Source organism: Arvicanthis niloticus, chromosome 21 (genome assembly GCF_011762505.2).
Source record: "Arvicanthis niloticus isolate mArvNil1 chromosome 21, mArvNil1.pat.X, whole genome shotgun sequence".
NCBI classification, from domain to species: Eukaryota; Metazoa; Chordata; class Mammalia; order Rodentia; family Muridae; genus Arvicanthis; species Arvicanthis niloticus.
The window spans coordinates 44419505-44441259 of NC_047678.1; the positions used below are offsets into that span (position 1 = coordinate 44419505).

General features: G+C 42.0%; 1 protein-coding gene across 4 annotated transcripts in view; it reads left to right on the plus strand.

The window, feature by feature from the left end:
* The window catches only part of LOC117725092 (zinc finger protein 120-like), a 49237-nt gene that overhangs the window by 17949 nt on the left and 9533 nt on the right, over positions 1-21755 (plus strand). For 2 of the 4 annotated variants that reach the window (XM_076917697.1, XM_076917696.1), the window contains exon 1: positions 11288-11420. In XM_076917697.1, coding sequence (XP_076773812.1) covers positions 11418-11420 — 3 coding nt within the window. In that variant the 5' untranslated portion in view covers positions 11288-11417. Of the gene's footprint in view, positions 1-113; positions 241-1047; positions 1109-2283; positions 4360-11287; positions 11421-21755 lie in introns of those variants that run through there. The other 2 variants (XM_034525063.3, XM_076917695.1) reach the window with 2 other exon arrangements.

A 21755-nucleotide genomic window follows, 5' to 3' on the forward strand; every position in this document is an offset into this window, starting at 1 on the left:
AGAAATAAGTACGGGAAGCAGCAGAATTATACAAATATATAGTCAATGAAGCATACATTTATAGTGATGTCGGTATTATGGTTTCTGTTGTAAACATCTATGGGATGTTTTAGGATGCAGTGACCTATGATGATGTGCATGTGAACTTCACTCGAGAAGAATGGGCTTTGCTAGATCCTTCACAGAAGAGTCTGTACAAAGATGTGATGCTGGAGACCTACAAGAACCTCACTGCTATAGGTAAGATAGTGGATTTTCTTTCATTTTATAAAATAAGGGGGAAAAACTGTTTGTTACTGATGCTTTTCTGCAGTTTTAATTGAGAATGAGGAAGATTAAGATAAATAAATCAGGTTGACTAAAAATAGTTGTTGTGGATGGTCCTGGTATTTTGTATTCTGGTATTAATTCCACTTTCCTTGGGTGGGGGGGTGTCTGCAGACAGTACTCAAGGACTTCTTGTGAACCATCCCCTGATGAAACAAGGAGCCAATCACTGGATGAGTAGGAGGTGGGACTTCTGGGCTGCACTAAGGAAGAGAAGGAAGAAGAGCTTTTGCCTGGTGTTACCTCATGGGCAATATGTAGCTGAGAGTTTCCTGGTATCATGGCAGATCCACAAGGATCCCCCACCAGAGGATTAGATTTACCAAGGTTTACAAGATTAGTTTTTAGTTGTTGGTGCCCACAGATTGAGTTACCATTGTTTCTAACCTTTGAGGTGTTTTTCTTCTTGTGGTGACTCAACCTAGTTCAAGAATGAAAGGTTTGGAGGCAAAGCATGGGTTTGTGTGATGTGCCCCACAAAGGCTATAGGAGCTTGAAGCAGGGACATGGCATGGAAGTGACTTGCCAGTGGGACATTAGCTGGTTGGTGAGATTTTGGAGCTCTGGAGCTCCAGCCAGTGTAGGCAACAGTGTGGGAACCAGGCTGGCAGTAGAGCCAGGAAGCTGCCGGTCATTCTCTTTTAATACCTCTCCCTACAAATAGTAACTTAAATTTTGCCTGATTTCCAATAATACACATATTTTGGTACTGTATTTTAGGCTACAATTGGGAAGACCATAATATTGAAGAACATTGTCAAAGTTCCAAAAGACATGGAAGGTAATTTTCCTGTGCAAGTTGGTATGGATATATCTTTGAAGAAATGTTACTGTGTCCTGGAAATTTTAAAGAAAAGCAACAGTGTAAAAAAAAAAAAAAGCATTCTTTACGTGTATTGATTATTAAATCTCAGAAATCCATGTACCTCAATGTCAGGTGTCTGATTTGTGTTTGCAAGACATTCTTCTAACAGAGAAAACAAGGAAACAATGCCTTAACAGATATTACCTTTTGAATCATAGCCACATTGCAGTTACTCTGTATAACTGCCAATCTATTTAGTCTCATTTCACTCACATATTACAAAAGATACATATCTATATAGATATATTAAATAGGTGGTAAGTATATATTTCTTCTAAGCAAATATCCTGTAGTAAAGCTGATTACTCATAAAGTAAAATTGCTAAGTTAAAGTGAGACGGGCAGTTTATGAGAGTCAAGAATGTTGTTGAGGAGAAACCTTAATTCCTATACCACATGTCTATGATTAACAAAAAGTCAAACTGTGTGACTATAATGTGTAAATCTTTAATTTGTTATTCTTCTTTTCATAAGTAAATTCTGTGTCACAATGGATACAAGCCATGTGAACATAGGGATACTGAAAGAAGCAATGTACATCTCTCTCTCCCAGCACAATTAAAATATATGTAGTAGTTCCCATTTGAGCAGATATTCTCAGTGTGATTGAAGTTCATAATTAGTTGGCTTGCCAACTTCATTGGGAATATATATCCATAAACTCACACTGCAGAAACTCCCTATGAGTATTGAGAAGGTGGAAATTCTTTTCTGTTTGTCCTGGTTCATTTTGCCATTGTAGAATGCAAGTGTAGTGTATTTCACAATATAGGAAAATGTATGAAGTTACTCAGTGTGGTAAAGCTCTGAGCTCTTCCATTTTTCTTCAAATATGTGAAAAATGTCATAGAGAAAAAGGATGCTACAAATGTGAGCCAAGTAATAACACTCTTACCATTGTAAGTATCCTCAAAGATGGAAAACAACCCATAATGGAGAGGGAAGCATGACTGTAATCAAAGAGATGAAACCCTAAGATGTGATTCTTCTTTACAATTAGACCAAATTATAAAATTAATTTCTACAGATAAAAAGATTCATGGGTGTAGTGAATCTGGTAAATCTTTCACCTGTGCCAATTATCTTTGCAGGCATGAAGGAAGTCCTGGAGAGAAACCCTCTGAATGTGGTAAAACCTTTGCATGTCACAGTTATCCTCAAAGACATGAAGGACATCATACTGGAGGGAAATCTTGCAAATGTAATGGATGTGGTAAAGGCTTTGCCTCTCATGGTCAACTTCAAAGTCATGAAAGAATTCACACTGGAGAGAAACCCTACAAATGTAATGAGTGTGGTAAAGCCTTTGCACGTCATTTTAATCTTCGAGTTCATGAAATAATACATACTGGAGAGAAACCCTACAAATGCAATCACTGTGATAAAGCCTTTGCAAATCACAATAATCTTCAAAAACATTTAAGAATACATACTGGAGAGAAGCTGTATAAATGTAATCTGTGTGATAAAACCTATGCATGTCACAGTCATCTCCAAACACATAAAAGAACACATACTGGAGAGAAGCCCTATGAATGTGATCAATGTGATAAAGCCTTTTCACAACAATGTTCTCTACAAGTCCATAAAAGAACACATACTCGAGAAAAGCCCTATGAATGTGATCAATGTTGTAAAGCCTATAGATGTCACAGTCATCTCCAAATACATAAAAGAACACATAGTGGAGAGAAGCCCTATGAATGTAATCAGTGTGGTAAAGCCTTTTCACAACACTGTAATCTCCAAAGACATAAAAGCACACATACTGGAGAGAAACCCTACCCATGTAAACAATGTGGTAAAGCCTTTATATACCATTCTGAACTTCAACGTCATGAAAGAGTTCATACTGGAGAGAAACCCTACAAATGTAATCAGTGTGATAATGTCTTTGCACACCATTGTAATCTTCAAGTTCATGAAATAATACATACTGAAGAGAAAACCAACAAATGCAGTGATAAAGCCTTTTCACAACACAATACTCTCCAAATACATAAAAGCACACATACTGGAGAAAAACTGTATGAATGTGATCAATGTGGTAAAGCTTTTGCATATTTTAGTTGTCTTCAAATACATAAAAGAACACACACTGGAGAGAAACCCTATGCATGTGATCAATGTGGTAAAGCCTTTGCACAACACAGTTGTCTCCAAGTACATAAAAGAACACATACTGGAGAGAAACCCTATAAATGTGATCAATGTGATAAAGGTTTTGCATCTCATGGTAATCTCCAAGTACATAAAAGAAGACATACTGGAGAGAAACCCTATGAATGTAATCTATGTGGTAAAGCCTTTGGATATCATAGTTGTCTTCAAAGACATAAAATAACACATACAGGAGAGAAACCTTATAAGTGTAATCAGTGCAATAAAGCCTTTGCACAACACAGTGACTTACAAGTGCATATATTAACACATACTGGAGAGAAACCTTACAAATGTAAACAGTGCGGTAAAGCCTTTGCATCTCATACTTATCTCCAAGTACATAAAAGAACACATACTGGAGAGAAACCCTGTGAATGTAATCTATGTGGTAAAGCCTTTGGATATCATGGTCATCTTCAAATACATAAAACAACACACACTGGAGAGAAACCCTATGTATGTAATGAATGTGGTAAAGCCTTTGCAGGTCAAAATGATCTTAAAAGACATGAAAGAATTCATACTGGAGAGAAACCTTACAAATGTAATCAATGTGGTAGAGCCTTTGCACGTAATGCTAGTCTCCAAATACATAAAGCCACCCATACTGGAGAGAAACCCTATGAATGTAAGCAATGTGGTAAATCCTTTGTCTCTCATGGTCAACTTCAAAAGCATGAAAGAATTCATACAGGAGAGAATCTCTATGAATGCAATTTGTGCAATAAAGCCTTTGCACAACACAGTCATCTCCAACTGCATAAAATAACACATACCGGAGAGAAATCATACAACTATAGTCAAAGTAAAGCCTATTCACAATCAAGTAACTTCCAAGTAGATGAAAGAACGCATACTAGAGAGTAACATTATGGATGTAATCAATGTAGTAAAGCCTTACAGGTCACAGTGATCTTCAGTGGTGTGGTGGTTTGAATATGCTTGGCCCATGACAAGTTGCCCTCTTAGGAGGTGTGGCCTTGCTGGAGTAGGTAAGACCTTTGAGGAAGTGTGTTGGTGTGGGCTTTGACAACCTATGCTTAAGCTCCATCCAGGGCAGAAGTCTCCTCCTGGCTGCTTTCTGATCAGGATGTAGAACTCTTTGTTCCTCTGGTACCATATCTGCTTGGACACTGCCATTCTTTCTGCCATGATAATAATAGACTGAAACTCTGAATCTGTACTTTACCCCCAATTAAATATTGTCCTTTATAAGAACTGCCTTGGTCATGGTATTGTTTCACACCAATAAAACTCAAATTAAGACAAAAGGCATAAAAAATATCACACTGGAGAGAAACCCTATAAATGTATGGAATATGGTAAAGCTTTTGCACATTTCTGTAGTCCTCATTATAACAAAAGTATTCATGCTTCCATCCACTGAATTCCTGTGAATGGAAGCCATGTATAACATTTGCCCTTCACAGTTATCTCTGAATGCACTAAAGTACCCATACTGGAGAAAAACCTTATGAATGTACTAAGTGTGGTAAAGTCTCTGTGTTTAGAACTCTGCATAGATCCATAACAATTCAAACACCTGGTCAAAGTAAAGGTCAAGAGTTTGATGCAGTCAAGCTGTTTGAGTTAGAAGGTTGTGGGGTAGGGTGAAGGTTAAGGTGCTTGCAGTTCCGGTTCCTATTAGAAAGCTGATGGTAATGGTTAGAGGATTAGGGGATAAGGTTAGATAGGGTAGAGTTAGAGGAATAGGGATAGACAGGGTTGGAGCCTGAGTTAGGGATAGAGGGTTAGGGAGATTGGGTTAGAAGGGATAAGGTTAGGGGAATGGGATAGGGTGAGACAATAAGGGTTGCGGCTTGGGTTAGGTTAGGGTAAGGGGTTAGGGATGGGGCTTGGATTAGGTTAGGGTAAGGGGTTAGGGATGGGGCTTGGATTAGGTTAGGGTAAGGGGTTAGGGATGGGGCTTGGGTTAGGTTAGGGTAAGGGGTTGGGGATGGGGCTTGGATTAGGTTAGGGTAAGGGGTTAGCGTTGTGGTGTAGGGTTAGAGGTTAGGGTTGGAAGATTAGGGTTAGGATTAGGTTTAGATTTAGGGTTATGTTTCTTCATCTTCAAAATGTTTAGGGATAATGGTTAGGAGTTTGGGATAAGGGTAGGGTAACTAAGTTCTAGGGTAAGGGGTAAGGTAATTTAGGGTGAGAGTTAGGGTTCAGGTTAGGTTCCATTCACAGGTGGCCCGAGCCCATCAAAAAATGTAACCATTGAACTTCATGGTGATATTTGCAGCAATCTGTCTCTGAGGTCCATATAACCTGTAGGAGGCTCATAGCTCCCATCTCTGTTCTACCTAGTGTTTATCGTGGATTGACTAACATTATCATGAAGTCCAATCTGAAGTCTATAAGGGATTTTCCCACTTTGATATAATACACATATGTCATCCTTCCAGTAATATATTTTGAATGCTTTTGTTCATAACTTTCTTCTTTTATTGTATGTAACTTAAACACTTATACTGCTATTATACAAGAAAGTGAAATTCATACTAATCTAATCTGTTTTACTAGGTCATGGTCACTGATATTTGGCTCCAGAATTAACATTTCTGGTTTGAATATGAAATAATCTCCAGAGTTCATGGATTTGAGCACTGGATCCCAAGATGGTGATGCTGTTATACAGTTGTGCAACATTTAAAAAATGGAGCCTCCTTTGAGGAATGGTTTGTTTTTAATGATTCAAGGTTTCAATCTCTTATAAGTTTCTATTTGATCTCTGATTCCTAATCTCGGACCAATTGTCAAGCTAGATTCCCATCACTGTCCCCAAATCTTTCCTATCATAATGGAGTATTTCCCTGGAACTATCAGCTAGATTATATATTTCATTCCTCACTTCACATGTTATCACATACTGTCATCACATGACACATACAGGACAGCAACTCAAACAACTTTCTCATGTTCCCTTGTTGGAGAGAAGTACATTTTTATATCACTTATGTAACCATCCAAGTCAATGCCAGGTACACCTCATACCCAAGTATTTAGATTTATGTTCCTATGGAACTGTAGTTACAGACTGTTGTGAGCTGCCATGAGTGCTAGGATGAAACTGGTTGTAACAGAGCTCTTAACAACTGATCCATCTCTCCATCCTCACCAACCAACTTTCCATAAAATAAAATAGAATACCATACACAAGAGATTTGGGATTCTAGGATGGGGAAAAGCTGCAGGCAGGTAGTGGGGTTGACCCAAAAGAAACTATGTGTGCTGCATCTGACAGAGCTGGAAATATAGACCAGGCTGGCCTTGAACTCAGAAATCTGCCTGTCTCTGCCTCCCAAGTTCTGGGATTAAAGGCGTGTGCCACCACCGCCCGGTATAGCATAATCATTATCTATAACTCCTGGACCATAAGCTGTCTGTTGTGAATGTCTTTGGGTCTGAGACTGACACCTCCCTCCCCCAGCTGGGCATTGATAGTTACTCCTCAGTGCCCTGCTTTCTTAATTTCCCAAATCCTTTTAACCCTGATCCTCTCGCCTGAGTCAGCTCTTTTAGGCTTCGGACAAATGCCTGTTTAGAATTATCCTGTCTCATGTTTTGCTGTCACCCACTAGGTGAAGTCGGCATCAGGTCAACACATATTCAGCCTAGACCATATCCACTAAAAACACACTTGGAGCATGGCTTCCAAAAGATCACTAGTGCTAGTCTCAGAGTTTGTTCATTACTTACCAAATGCGGGATACTCTACTTCTTCCATTATTTTTTGCGGTGCTCTACCTAAGATTGTGTTTCTCAGTGGGTCCCCCATTTTCAGGCCCCTCATTTGGGGCACCACCTGTAGTCTCCTGCTGCCATGGATGAAGTGGGTTCTCCTGAAAGGAGGGCTAGAAATGAAAAGGGGAGGGTGGGACAGAGAGGCAAGAAAAGCATGAAGTCAAGACAAAGTTTTCTGATCAAGGCTTGAAGTTTAATAGTCATCTCTTCTAATTTAAAGGGAAAGTCCCACAGAACCCATTCTTGTTTCAGCCTGAGATGGGTGGGGGAACCCATCCTTTGTCACAGCTGGAGATGTCTCAAGGCAAGATCAGTGGGCAGTCTATTCTTCTAAGTTCCTATAGGAGGTTTTATGTGCAACCAAGGTGGGTAACTCGACCTAGGTCCTATTATTTGGTCTATTGTTGTAAACAAGGTCTTTCAGGCCTGCTATAGGCTGGGGGTAGGTCACAACCCTGAGTCAGATAGCAGTGAGGACTAGTTAAAATGAACTTCTCTGGTCCTGCATAGAGACAATTGTGGCTTCCCTCTGAGCCAGCCTGCTTAGAGGCAAAGGGAGCCTTATTCCGAGGTTAGAATGGCTCAGCAAAGCTCTTCCTCTGAGAACAACGCCCACAGTGCTGATAGGTGAATTTTCCTTGAAGTTTTTTTTTGTTTTGTTTTTTCTATCTTTATTTTATTATCAAATCATAACTTTTTAACACTGGGGTTATAAACACAAAAATGCAGGATGTGGGGAAGGGGATGACACAGGAGCATAGGTGTTCAGGGGGACTACAGATATCTTTCAGAACAGGGTATCAGCTGGGTGAAGGTTCAGGGGTCAGGTCACTATGACTCTGCCTATGATTCACTTGTCCTCATCTAAGTTGGTACTATCCGCCAAGGCTGCTTATTTACAAGGTCTATGAGTACTCAGGCTGGTAGATTTCCACAAAAGCTGCCTGTTCACAATAGCTTATAGCCATCTGTTTCAGTGTTTTTCCATAGAGACCCAAGACTTTGTGTTAGCAGGCATGTATGTCAGGCCTATTGCTGATTTTAGGCTTATGGCTGATTTTGGACCTTCAGTGTATAAGCAGGGCTGCCCCTGACTTCTCCCTTCTTCAAGTATAGAAGGGCTGTGGCGATTCTAATCTTGCCAAGGCAGGGATACAGGCCTGACCTCCAGTAATTAAAGGGGACCTTGTAATGGCTCCGGTCTTCCTGCTGTTGTCCAGTGAGGCATGAGAGCCATACCCATCCTGATGTCTTTTTCCTGGAGAAGGGATACTTTTGACATCAACCCCTATGCAGTCAGGCTTGTCCCTCAGGGAACCCGGAAACATATTTTTAACTTTTATTTATATTCCCTTGTAGTGCTTAGCCTTGCAGCCTAAGCAAGAATTCAGATCTCCAGTCAGAGGGGTTTCTGGGTGGCTCCTCTCTGCTTGGTCTATGGGTGGAAGTCCCCTCTTTTAGGTTGGGTGGAGATGGGACTTGGGAACACCCTGGATAAAGTAGCAATCTCATCTTGAGTCTCATGGTCCTCCATAGCTAACTTATGATAATGTATCTGAATAGATTTTGCTATCAGATTATCTATCTGTTGTTTCACAAAACTAGTCAACCTATTTAAGGCCCAGGGACCAAAGGAAATAAGCAAAAATAATCCAATTAATGGTCCCAAGATGGAAGGAAGTATTTCCTTGAAGTCTTAAGATTTGTGCTCTCTGTCTTTTGTATATATGAGAATTGTGGCTGTTAGATCATGTATCATGATTGATGAAGTGTTTATAAAAAGATAAAGAGATAAAGAGAGTTTGTTCTGTGGGTGTGTTGAGAAATATGGGGAAGGGGATGTCTCAGCAGGCCCATATAGAGGCATCTCTTCTCGTGAGGGACCAGTCACACACCAGTATAGTATTTAGAATAGAGTTTATTTAGGGCATGGGGAGGGGAGCTGAGAGGGAAATAGAGGCAGATAGTGAGAAGTAGAGGCAGGCCATGACCCCGTGAAGAGAGGGGGAAGGGAAAGGGGGAGGGACAAGGAGACAGAGAAGCTAGAGGCAAGACAGTAAGAGAGAGAGGAGAGGGCAAGTAGCCCCTTTTATAGTAGGCCAGGTCTACTTGGCTGTTGCCAGGTAACTGTGTGTGGGGGGGGGAGCCATACCTGGCTGTTGCCAGGTAACTGTGGAGGTGGAGTTTAGACAGAATACTAACAATTGAAAGGTAGCATCAACTTCTAAGCCATCTACTTTTATAGTGTTATTTGCTTGATTTTGAGCTAAGACCTTGTAGCATAAGGTGAACATTCCAGAGGCATCTCTGTCCATCATTTTTATAATTTACATATGTTTCTGCATGACTCTGAGCTAAGAATGCCTGTAAAGAACTCTGCGTTTTCGTTGTGACCATGTTCAGAAAAGGATTTAACTTAGCATGCTTAGGAGTAGGCAAACTTATATCCAGACTCCATAAGTAAAAATCTCAGTGCTTCCTCTGTTGAAGAAAAGTATTGCTTTGAAAAGGACTCCCATGCTCTCCTTGCCTGCCACAAGGGGGAAAATCTTCCTCAGCTCTTCTGTCTTGGCTACATCTGAAATTAACTAAAATCCAAAGAGTTGGGTACTGTGGGAGTTTTCTTAATTATAGCTTTTGAAATGGAAAAAACCTTTAACTGTCTCTCTTGAGGTGATAAGCTCTAGGCCACATCTTCCCACAGTAGCCGACATATATAAAGGACATATCTGAGGTGGTAGCTCCTTCTCATTATCTGCTTGCCCTACCTCTGGCTAACAAGTTTATTTTTTATTGGCATTAGAACCTACTTAATATTCTGGTCTATACTGAAGACCAGCTGAGACATACAACAACATGAACTGAACCACTCTTAGATAGCCATTGTTGGTCTAGTTGGACCACAGCCTGTGAAATAGTCTAATGAGCCCACTTTCTGTATACATAGATCCACCCTATCAGGTCAGTTCACCTTAGAGAACCTTTACTATTACAGCTCCGTGTGTGGACCTGTGTTCACCGTCCCACTGAGGAAGACATGCCGGCTAACAATAGTGCTCCACGGGGTTTGTCATCTGTTTCCTTTTTTCCTCCCAGGGATCTCATGCCTACTAGGTGACTACTAACTGCGGTTTACCTAAGTCCAGCATGAAGGATTCTACCCAAGCCAAATTAGAGTATTTGCGGGTTTGTTGGGAGCAGCTCTCTAGGGGGTTCATGGATCCCAAGGTACCAGAGGGTTCACTAGTTCCCATGGAGGTCAGAGAATTTCCTGTCGGTGAGTAGAATGAGGAGGGTGGTGGGGAGAAAGAGAAATATGGAGCAAGGCAAGCTGGAAGACAAAAATGCGGGGAGAGGGGAGTGAGTGAGAGGAAAAGTGGAGGGGGAAGGAGAGGGAAGGACAGGATAGGGACAAGGAGGGAGAGACACAGAGACAGAGAAACAAAGACACACAGCGTACAAAATGTCTGGATTCTATAGCAAGAGCCTCTGGGGGAGGGAAAGCCCAGTCCTGAGATTGGAAAGTTCAAGGTACAAGGTGAAGTGTGCCAGCCATGCCCTGTAACAGGTGGGGACTGAGTAGAGCTGGGAGAACCTGCAAGTCCCATCAGCTTTGGTGTGTTAAATGTATGCATGTCAGCAGCTTGTTTCAGCTCTGAATCCCGACAGCCACAAAACAAAATTCTTGTTTCCCAAAGTGTCTCTCTAATGGTTACTATCCTGGGCACCCTTCTACATGTGGGACAGACTGATAACTCCACTGCAAGTTGAGGAATGGGCTGTGCAAGCTATCCACCTTGATTCCAGAGTAAGAAGGGAAAGAGCCTATTGAGTGCTGTGAGGGGATCTCTGGCTGAAGTCAGGACCTGTGAGCACAGGGTCACTGCCCACAAAGGGGAGGAGCGGGCAGCACAGCAGCGGTAGGTGGAGTCCTCCCAGGGGCTGGCGGGGCAGACAGATGAGTAAGCTATTGGAGGACAAGCACTAGTGCTACCGAAAGGAAAATTCTTGCAGATCTTGAAACCGAAATGAAAATTCCTGCAGATCTTGTAAACGTCTGGCCCTGGACTGGAATTCCGGGCCAGGAACATTTCTACACTATGTCCTTTAAGCACACGCTAACGCTAAGGGAGGTGCTCATGTCACTCAAAACTCATTGCCCAATCAGAGGCGTCAGCCAAACCGGCCAGTCAGAAGAAGAGGCGGATTCTTCCGGGTGCCCTGAGCAGGGCTTAATGTTTTGATATGCTGTGCTTTCTGTTTTACCACGGGATGCTGTGAAGGCCGCTCAGTCAAGCTCCAAAGTTGTGACATGGTGAGCACAGGGTCACTGCCAACAACTGGGAGGAGCGGGAGCTGATGTGTTTTTTTCCTCCGGGACAGGGTGGCAACCGGCGGGCAAATGCGGCCGCCTGGGAGGACCTAGCCGCTCGCTGGACCCAGCAGTAGCCACTGAATAACTTCTCTGTAGGGGCTGCATGTGCCCAGAACATTTGGAAAAGTGGCTTGTATTTAGAAACATCCTTGGCTTGATGCCAAATCCAGAGAGCTCTGGTTTCTACAAGTTCTGTTCTTAGCATTTAACATTAAGGTGTAGGATCCTTTAGGAGTTGATTTTGTGAAGGCTGTAAAAGGCATCTCATGTGCTGGGTAGACATTTAGTATCAAGCTGGGGTGTAGAAGAGTAGAATTGATGACATAAAGGATTTACTAATGCTTAGGAGATGGTAAGTCACACCAAGTAGAACTTAGCCTGTAAAACACTCCATAGATAAGTGTATGCTAACCAGGCCTGTTAGAGGTTAGGATGCTAAGATACACATGTTTGTTCACCAGGACTGTCCAGAAAAATGGCTCTAAACCATAACAAGGGAAACAACCCTGATTTACAACCAGCCACTAGGCCCATCCCCATATCAAAGAACAGGCCTCTAACAAGCTGTTCTATGGGGCCTTACAGGATCACAACCAACTGTAAGGCCTGGTGTGGCATAAAGGTTTGGTTTCCTTGAGAAAAGCATAGTTCTTCCACATGGGCAAGATGACACCAGGTGACAACCGTTTGAAAAGGTTTATAAAAAACAAAAACCATGGTTGTGTTGAGTGCTAGTCTGGGGCTTAGGCCTTGGGAGCTTTCCCTGAGGCCCTGGCTATAGATATAAAACAGAGCCCTTCTCTAATACCAGGAATATGCTTAGGAAAGCTGATAATGGCCTGGGGCCAGGGCCTTTGGGAGGGGTTCCTACAGATTCTGAGAACACAGCTGTTCCCACCATTTGGGGTTTTGGTTATCAGTCCCAAGGCCACTACTGGAAGAGGAGTCAGTGCTCTTAACCACTGAGCCATCTTTCCAGAGGGCCTGAGTTCAATTTCCAGCAACCACATGGTGGCTCACAGCCATCTGTAATAGAATCCAACGCCCTCTTCTGGTGTGTCTGAAGGCAGCAACAGTGTACTCATATACATAAAATAAATAAATCAAAAAAAAAAAAAAAAAGCATTCTGGGAATGTGTTTGCTGTGTAAATGTCTGTCTACGAGGCTAGACTTGCAGTCTCCAGTCTCCATATGGGTGACAGCATAGGTGGAAAATAAAATCTATTCTCAGCTGGCTCTTCTTTGAGAAGTAGCCAGAGTTGAATGCATGCTGTCACTAAAGAGATTTTCTCAAGTGATCTTTTAATTGTGTGTGTAATAATTTCTCCCTGGGAAGGCATATTAATTCTAGGAGAGCTGCATCTTCAGCCTTTTAGAAAAATGTTTCTGAGAAAAACTCTATTTACTCGGGTCACCTTCATCCCAGTCTGTTGCTCCCCAGGGCAATGACCTTGCTTTCCTCCTTATTAAATATCCTAAATCATTTAGTTAAAAGGCTGTACCACAACAGAGTTTTTAAATTACTTATTTGAGTGTGAACTGTTCATTGCAGTGACAGGAGAAGGCTTTGCATGTGGAGCATGGCTTCTGCCTTTAGACCAGAGCAGGAGGAACAGTTTACTATATACACTGCATAGTGAAACAGGATAGGCAATAGCTAGATCACAGGCTAAATTTAAGGGTGTCAGCATCAGCGGCCACCGCTATGAAGAAAGGCCTGATTCAATCAGGGTGAGTAATGTTGTAATTTCCCAGCATGTATTAATTCATGTTTGTGAAGGAAAACAGACCAGAGTTGGGGGCTGTATAATGTGGGTAGGTTAGCTTGAGCCAATGAATAATGAATTTCCAGTGAGGAGACTGTCCTATGAAGAGGTATATAGTCTTTGTTGACACAGTTAAGTCAGCTCAGAAACACATTGGCTGTGCTGTGTTTGTCAGATTACAGATCTCAGAAGCTAGCATTGTACATAGGGATAGGGACAAGGTCCAACACTATCTTATTAACGCCATTCTCTCTACCAGGGAATGGTGTGCTCTTTTTTCAAAGTCAGTATACCTATGTGTTTTTTTTATTTTATTGATCTTTTTAAATAGCCAATTGTTGGTATTACTTTTTAAATTTCATTTTCTTTGCGTATTACTGTGCTAATCTTTTGTTTCTACTCTCCAGTGTTTCCCAGTCATTAAGAATTTCATTCCTTTTGCTCAAGTGCTTTCATATTTGTTTCTGATTAGAGTAACATCTCCTGTAGTTCACCCTTTCCTCATGCTGTGTAGTTAAGACTTGCTTTGAACACCTAATCTTACCTCTGCTGCCCTGTGCTTGGAAGAAAACCCTGCAACTCCTTTCAGGCCGGGCCCTGACTGGTCAGGTGAAGGAGAAGGCACCAGTGAATGAGTGTCCTCCAACCTCCCTGGCTTTTTTGCAGGAATTACACGTAAAGACAGACTCATGTAAGAATTGACTTCAGTGACCAACTTTGAAGCTGGTCTAGTCACAGCACAGGAAGGGACAAGGAGAAAGGAAGGTGATAGCCTTCCTGCCTTTACAGTAGTTGGCATTGGCAATGAGAAATCAGGTAATCAATTAGTGTGGATTCCTTGTGTGGTGGGAGGTGAGGTCAGGGTAGGGGAAGGAGGAGCCTGTAGCCCTGGCAGTGGAAAGCTGTGGTGCTTATAACATCGCTATCCAGTGTGCACACATAGGCATTGGTTTGGTGTACAGCAGGAAGACAGATTAGAAAACTACAGGTCTGGTTTCTGGAAATCCTCAACCTTGCATTCAGTTTTGTTTGTTTGTTTGTTTGTTTGTTTGTTTTGCTTTTGTGATACATTTTATAAATAGTTTTGGAACTGGAATAGTTTATAAACTGTTTTGGAAGTGGAAGAGAGGAGGTGATGGGATCTTCTTTCAGCAATACTTGATTAGAATATATATTTTTTTAAGATTTATTTATTTTATGTATGTGAATACACTGTTGCTGTCTTCAGAGACACCAGAAGAAGGCATCAGATCCCATTACAGATGGTTGTGAGCCACCATGTGGTTGCTGGGAATTGAACTCAGGAACTTTGGAAGAGCAGTCAGTGCTCTTAACCACTGAGCCATCTCACCAGCCCGATTAGATTAATTTTACCTTTCCACTACCACCATCCATGCTGGCATGATTCGGGGAAATTCAGTTTGAGAGTAAAAAAGGAGTTTCTGAGATGCAAAGTTTTCCAAGGTATTCATGGTATGGATAGGGCGGCTTCCCCATCTTGTGCCATAATCCATGTGTCTGGAAGCAGACATTAAATTATTCTTCAACCTTGTTTTGTGTGTATGCTTCAGTGGGGATGGGTTTACCTGAAGCCACAAGAATCATGGAGCATATTATTTTCTCTATTTCTGATGATTACAATTTTTCTGGGTATATGTGGTGGTTTGTATATGCTTGGCCCAGGGATTGGACTGTTAGGAGGTGTTGCCTTGTTAAAGTAGGTGTGTCACTGTGTGGGGGGGCTTTAAGACCCTCTTCCTAGCTGCCTGGAAGTCAGTCTTCTCCTAGTATCCTTCAAATGAAGATGTAGAACTCTCAGTTCCTCCTGCACTATGCCTGCCTAGATGCTGCCATGTTTTCACCTTGATGATAATGGACTGAACCTCTGAACCTGTAAGCCAGCCCCAATTAAATGTTGTCCTTGTAAGAGTTGTCTTGGTCATGATGTCTGTTCACAGCAGTAAAGCACTAAGACAGAAGTTGGTACCAGGGACTGGGGTATTGCTGTGATAGGCCTGACCATGTTTCTGTTTGGAAGAATGTGGATTGGGGGACTTTAGATTTGGAAAGCAGTGAAATGCTTTGAGTGGAGCTTAATGGGCCACCCTAGTAGGAATATAGAAGTCTTTGTTGCTGAGAGTGATTTGAACTGTGGAAGCCTGGTTCAAGAGGTTTCAGTGGAGAATTTCAGTATATGGCCCATAGACTGTTTTTGTGGTATTTTGGTGAACAATGTGACTGCTTTTTGCCCTTGTCTGAAGAGTCCACCTGAGACTAAGGTAAAGATATTTGTACTAATTGCATTGACAAAGGAAGTCTCAGAAAAGCCCAACAGAGACTTTGTTCTCTGGTTTAGTCTTATGAAGAGCGTTTTGATGAAAAGGAGCAAGCTGAGAAAGGAAAAATACAAAATACGTGTTTCAAGTATTAAAGGGGCACCAGAGAATAGCATGGAGCTGAATTCTATGTTCTAGGGGATAACAGATTCAGGGAGTGGGACTTGGGGGCACATTCCTACCCAGTTTAGATCCAGGCATGGTGACACACACCCTTAATCTCATGAGACAAAGCCAAGAAAAATTCTGGGCCAGCCTGGGACAAAGCAAGTTCTAGGTGAAGGAAAGCTTTACCTAGAAGCTAGGAGACGGGTGTGCAGAGCTCAGGATCAGTCTACAGAGCAAGTTCCAGGACAGCCAAGCTTAGGGAGTGAAGGAGTTAAATTATTACCAACTCCATGTAATAAGTTGTTCCAGCTCCAGTAAGCAACAGACCTCGGCAGCTTTGACCATGTAGCTCTGAGACTACTCATGTAACCACTGGGACAATTGATGCAGGTTAGCTGGAGCTAAGAAATTAGTGGTGATTAAGAAGAGACCAGCATCACTGAAGTGAAACCTGGGAAGTGTTTTCTGAGAGCACAAAGGAGCTGTGTTCCAGAGATAGCCAAGGTTGTACCTTGTGTTGCAGCTGGATTTGGTAAAGTTTAAGAATCACCCAGGTGGTACTGGGTTTGAAGGCATGAAGGGGTCATGAAGAGCAGCTGAGGCTTGGCACTGTGAGAGGCCACGGAAGGCCATTGGTGTAGGTGCAGCCTCAGTTGCAGTTGATGGCCCAGGACCATCAAAGGGGTCATGCAAAGAAGTTGAGGCTTGACATCAAGAAGAGAGGCCATTGGTGAAGCCTACCTAGCTGCAGCAGAAGACCCCAGTGTCCTGGAGATGCCTATATCATGGGATGATCACAAAGAGTAGCAGCAGCAGTGGAGTGGAGCCAACCAGAGCCTCGAGTGCTACAGAGAACAGAGCTGGAGATCTGATTCAAGGCCTTTGGAGGAGCCCAGAAGATCCTGTGTGGATCCCAGACAGTGGAACAAGAAGCTGTAACTGTTGACGTTGCCTTGGAGACACCAAGATGTACGAGATGCCAGAGCTGTGAGGTATCTGCTGAGGAAAGCTGCTATAGGGAGTGGGACCAGCCCAGGAGAAAGAGTGGAGTTTTCTCAGCACGTTTCCTGTCTTGCTTTGGAGATTACAGTTAAGTGATTGGATGAATCTCAGAAGAGATTTTGAACTGTGGACTTTTACTGTGGTTGAGACAGCTATAGACCATGGGGACTTTGGAAGTTGGACTAAATGTACTTTTTTTAATTATGCTAGGTATGGCCCCCATAGAATCATGTATTTGAACAAGCCTATGGGGGCCAAGGAGTGGAATGTGATGGTTTGTACATGTTTGGCCCAAGGAGTGGCACTATTAGGAGGTGTAGCCTTGTTGGAGTCAGTGTGTCACTGTGGGTGTGGGTTTTTAGACCCTCATCCTAGCTGCCTGGAAGTCAGTCTTCTCCTAGCAGTCTTCAGATGAAGATGTAGAACTCTCAGCTCCTCCTGTACTATGTCTGCCATGCTTCCACCTTTATAATAATGGACTGAACCTCTGAACCCGTAAGCCAGTCCCAATTAAATGTTGTCCTTATAAGAGTTGTCTTGGTCATGGTGCCTCTTCACAGCACTAAAACCCTAACTAAGACAGTAGAGTGATCTGACTGGCATCTGTAGTTTCTTCAAGTCTGCAGCACATGTCCAAGCCCTCCTGGCTTCTGGAATCTACTTTGAGAAGACAGGAATAATTCTAATAGGCCTCCTTTTATATGTTACTTGGTCTTGTTGTTATGTTTTATTTCTCCATTGCAGCTTTTCATATTCTTTTTTTGTTCTCTATGTTTAGTGTTTTAATTATTATGTGGCAAAGGGACATTTTTTCCCAGTCCAATTTATTTAGTATTTTGTATGCTTCTTATACTTTGATAGACATCTTTTTATTTCTATTCAAAATTTTCTTTTGTGATTTTGTTGAAAATATTTTCTGGACCCTTGAGCTAGTATTGTTCCTCTGTTTTGTTTATTTAGTTCTTGTCTTCTCATAATGTCCCTGAGTTTCTGAATGTTTTAAGCCAGGAGACTTTTACGTTTGATTTTTTTTTTTTTTTTTTTGACCCTCGTATCCATTTTTCCTATGCCCAAGGTTCTCTCTTCCATCTCTATTCTGTAGTTGTTAGTACAAACCATTCCATTGACCTACTCTCAGGGACCTAGCAACTGCTTATGTCATTATCTGCTGTCATCACCTGCTGCCAGGCATGCCACGTGCATGCTGCATATGAAAGGACCACCAGCCACCCCAGCTTGCTCCCTCTTTTTGCATATTCTCTCTCTCTCTCTCTCTCTCTCTCTCTCTCTCTCTCTGTGTGTGTGTGTGTGTGTGTGTGTGTGTGCATTCAGTCTCTCTGTTCTCTACAGATGCTACCTCTCTGCCTTCATGCCTCTCTGCTCTCTTATCTGTCTGCCTCTATCTCTTCCCCAGGTCCTCAATTCTCGACCCTCCCCCCAATAAGCCTCTTTTGCACCAGATCTATTATATGGTGTAATTTCTCAGAGTTACAACTTGGCATGGTCCCACCAAAGATACTCCTTGCTGTATTATATTCCATAACATTGTTCCTGAGAGCTCTTGGTGTCTAACCACACTGGGCTCCCAGCTGCCTACTATGCCTTCTGCTTTCTGGTCCACTAGGCACTCCATCTGCCACTAACAATTGGTGACTTCTCTCTCTAACTCTGCTTAAATGCTTCTTTGAGTCTGGCCATTTTCCTGGATGAGGCTTCATTTTTCCAGCGTGATTTCTCACTCCTTTGGCTTCTCTCGAAAATCCTGGTACCAGCTAAACTGTGTCTACTTGTGCTTTTAGCACTGGACCCTGTCGAGTTGATGAGGAGTCGCTGGACAACTTGTCATAAATGTAATTCTGGGTGATTCGCTACATCCCCTATACGTCCCAATAACAACAGGGCATTTCTACACATTCCCCCACCCCAACTCTACCCCATTTTAGTTCCTGAATAAATGACAGACTAGTATAACTAGGCAGATACTCATCTATTTTATATTCATTTTTTCCCTTCATCTGTAATCAGATTTCTTCTTGTGTCTCTGTTTCCCTCTGTCCATCTCAGCTCACAGAAAGGCGTTTCCCCGGTTCTTTTGGGCAAACCATAGCTTCTGTATTTTGGGACCTCTTTCGGCTGATATGCGTTCAAGACGCCTGTCTTGGGCCCTTGGGCCAGCCTCCATTTGCGACCTCAGTTCACTCTGGTAAGGTTGTGAGCCCTCATGGGAGGCTTGTGCGCTCCTCTTCCAGCCTTGGTATGGAGTTCTGCTCTTCACTGTTAACCCTCAGCTGCAGAGCTGGGGGGGAGGAGGGGGGGAGGGAGTGGGGAGTGTGGGGGGGAATCGTAGTGGCCTTCTTGATGGGTGGCTTCTGCCATTTTATCAGCCTTAGTGTACAACAGTGGTTCTTTGCTCTCTGTGCTTGCTTTAGGGACTGCATTGGAGTAAGCTGCGTCTATTTCCAACTTCCCAGTTGCTTCTTATCTCTGTTGCCTGGTCTCGAGTTCTCGGGTATTGGCTATTTCTCTGCATGTGTCCAGCTCACAGAGCAGCCTGCCTGGCATCACAGAGAGCCCGCCCATTCCTGGGAAGTGCTTCATTGCTCCTCCCACCCAGAATGTTTTAGGCTCTAAGCCTGCTTCTTTCTAAGTTTGTATTTCTGTCTAAGTTTAGATTCTGTGCCTAATATGATGGGTGCCAAATGTAAATGTAATTCGGGGGGGGGGGTTGCTTCACCCTCTTTGCTCTCAAATAATGTCAGGATGTTTCTGTGCCCACTCTAGCCCATTTTAGCTCCCAAGTAAATGACGCGAAGACCTAATACATTTATTAACAAGCTACAAGCCCTGTAACCGGGCAGATACTCATCTATTCTAACTCCATTGTACAATCTTGGCTACTTCCCAGCCACGTGGTTCTTTCCCTGCCATCTGAGTCTTACCCTGGCTCACTCTGGTTCATGTATGTCCTCATGGCTGCTCTCTCATAGGGACCTGGTGGTGAATCCATCTGGTTCTTCTCTTCTTCCTTGTGGTCTCCTGGTCCATCTCCTTCTCCCTCTCTCTTTCTCTTCCCACCTCCATCACTCTATTGATGCTGTTCTTGGGATCCCCTGTGCGGCCACAAGTCAACTGGGTTCACCTGAAAGGGGGGCTGGGAATGAAGGGGGCTGGAGGGCGAGAAGAGATGAAGCCAAGAAAAAAGTTCTCTGATCAAAGCTCAAAGCTCAAAGCTTTAATGTTCAGCTCTCAATTTAAAGGGGAAGACCCAACCCACAACCCCTCCTGGTTTCAGATGGGTGGGATAGTCCATAGTCTGTTCCAGGTCACGGCCAGAGATGTCTCAAGGCAAGCCCAGGGGCAGTTCTGCTTCTGTGTTCTGGGCAGCCAAGGTGGGTAACTCCACCTAGATCCTATCACTTGGTCTTGTTGTGGTAAACAAGGTCTCTCAGGCCTGCCCATGGTGGGGGGAAGGGCACAATCCCCTGACTGGAATCCTGCCCTCTTTTTGTCTACCCAGCTAATTGGCTGATCTAACCAATCAGAGATGATGGAAAAGTGTGTGTATGTATGTGTATGCATATATATATATATATATATATATATATATACTTTTATATATATTTATATATATACTTTTATATATATTTATATATATACTTTTATATATATTTATATATATATACTTTTATATATATTTATATATATAAAGTGTATATTTATATATAAATATATGTTTATATATGAATATATTTATATATATTTATATATTTATATATAGATTTTTATATGTAATATATATTACATATATAAATATATATGTAAAATATATATTTATATATGTAATATATATATTACATATATAAATATATATGTAAAATATATATTTATATATGTAATATATATATATATTACATATATAAATCAGTAGTCAGGAGATTGTTGGAGGCTTGCTCCAGCAGTGTGATCCAAGGAGGGGATGTGGGGTCAGTGATGATGTGAAACAGACACACTCACACACACTTGGTAGACAAAGCAAAGCTTCATCAACTTTATTTTTCTTCCACAGTTATATCCCCCAGCAAAATCTTTCAAGCAGTATAAAAATTACAACATGGTTACATTCTGTTTTCCTTTAAGTGAATGATTACAGTGAGTATAAGTAAAAAAATAATAAATAAAATAAAAAGCCAGCATGTTCCCCAATACCCTTAAATGATTAGACATTTTACATATAATAGGGAAAAATAAATTATTCCCAAGAACCCACATAAATTCCTGTCTAAGCAACTTGTTATAGATTAACTAAGTGTAAGCCAGCAAGATATTTTTCTCGACCAGTTTCTCTTACTGTCAGGCTACAATTTGCAGTTATAAAGAAAGGATGAATCATTTTATTATTTATCTTAAAAAGTGATCTTATAAAAAATCTTAAAAGAATCACAAATCTAAACTTTAATATAAAAAACCAATCATTTCTACCTCAAGTCCTCAGGGTGCACACCCACTTACTAACAATTTTTATTGAATCATATCAGGAAGCTGAGGGCAAAAATGGGTACAAGAAATCAGTCATCACGTTGATCACCAACCCATCTTAAACAAGAAAGTCCCATCTGCTAGCACTAGCCGGGCTGCCATTGTTCTTGTTCCCTGACTTCAGAAAATCCCTGGCTCAACTATCAAGAGTGTGCTTTTCTGTTAAAATGTTCCTCAGTATTTTCTACATCAAAGTCACTAGCAAAAACATCTTCACATAACTGTACTAACAATCTGCATCTCCAAACTCTTGGTAAGGGTGGTGATTATTAATAACAATCTACACCTCTAAGTTCTTTCTGAGGGTGGTAGTTGAATCATTAATTCATTCTAATAGCAATGCCTGAAAAAGGTCAATCACTATTATTGTGAGTGCCAGTGACACTGCCCAGTGAGGAGCTGGAAACCCCCTTAGAGTTGTCATATAACTCATAGATTAGGAGGGACATGGTGACCACGAGGACAACGAGCAGAATGAAACTCCATAACAGCATGAAGTCCTCAAGACACAGTCCTGTGCATCATG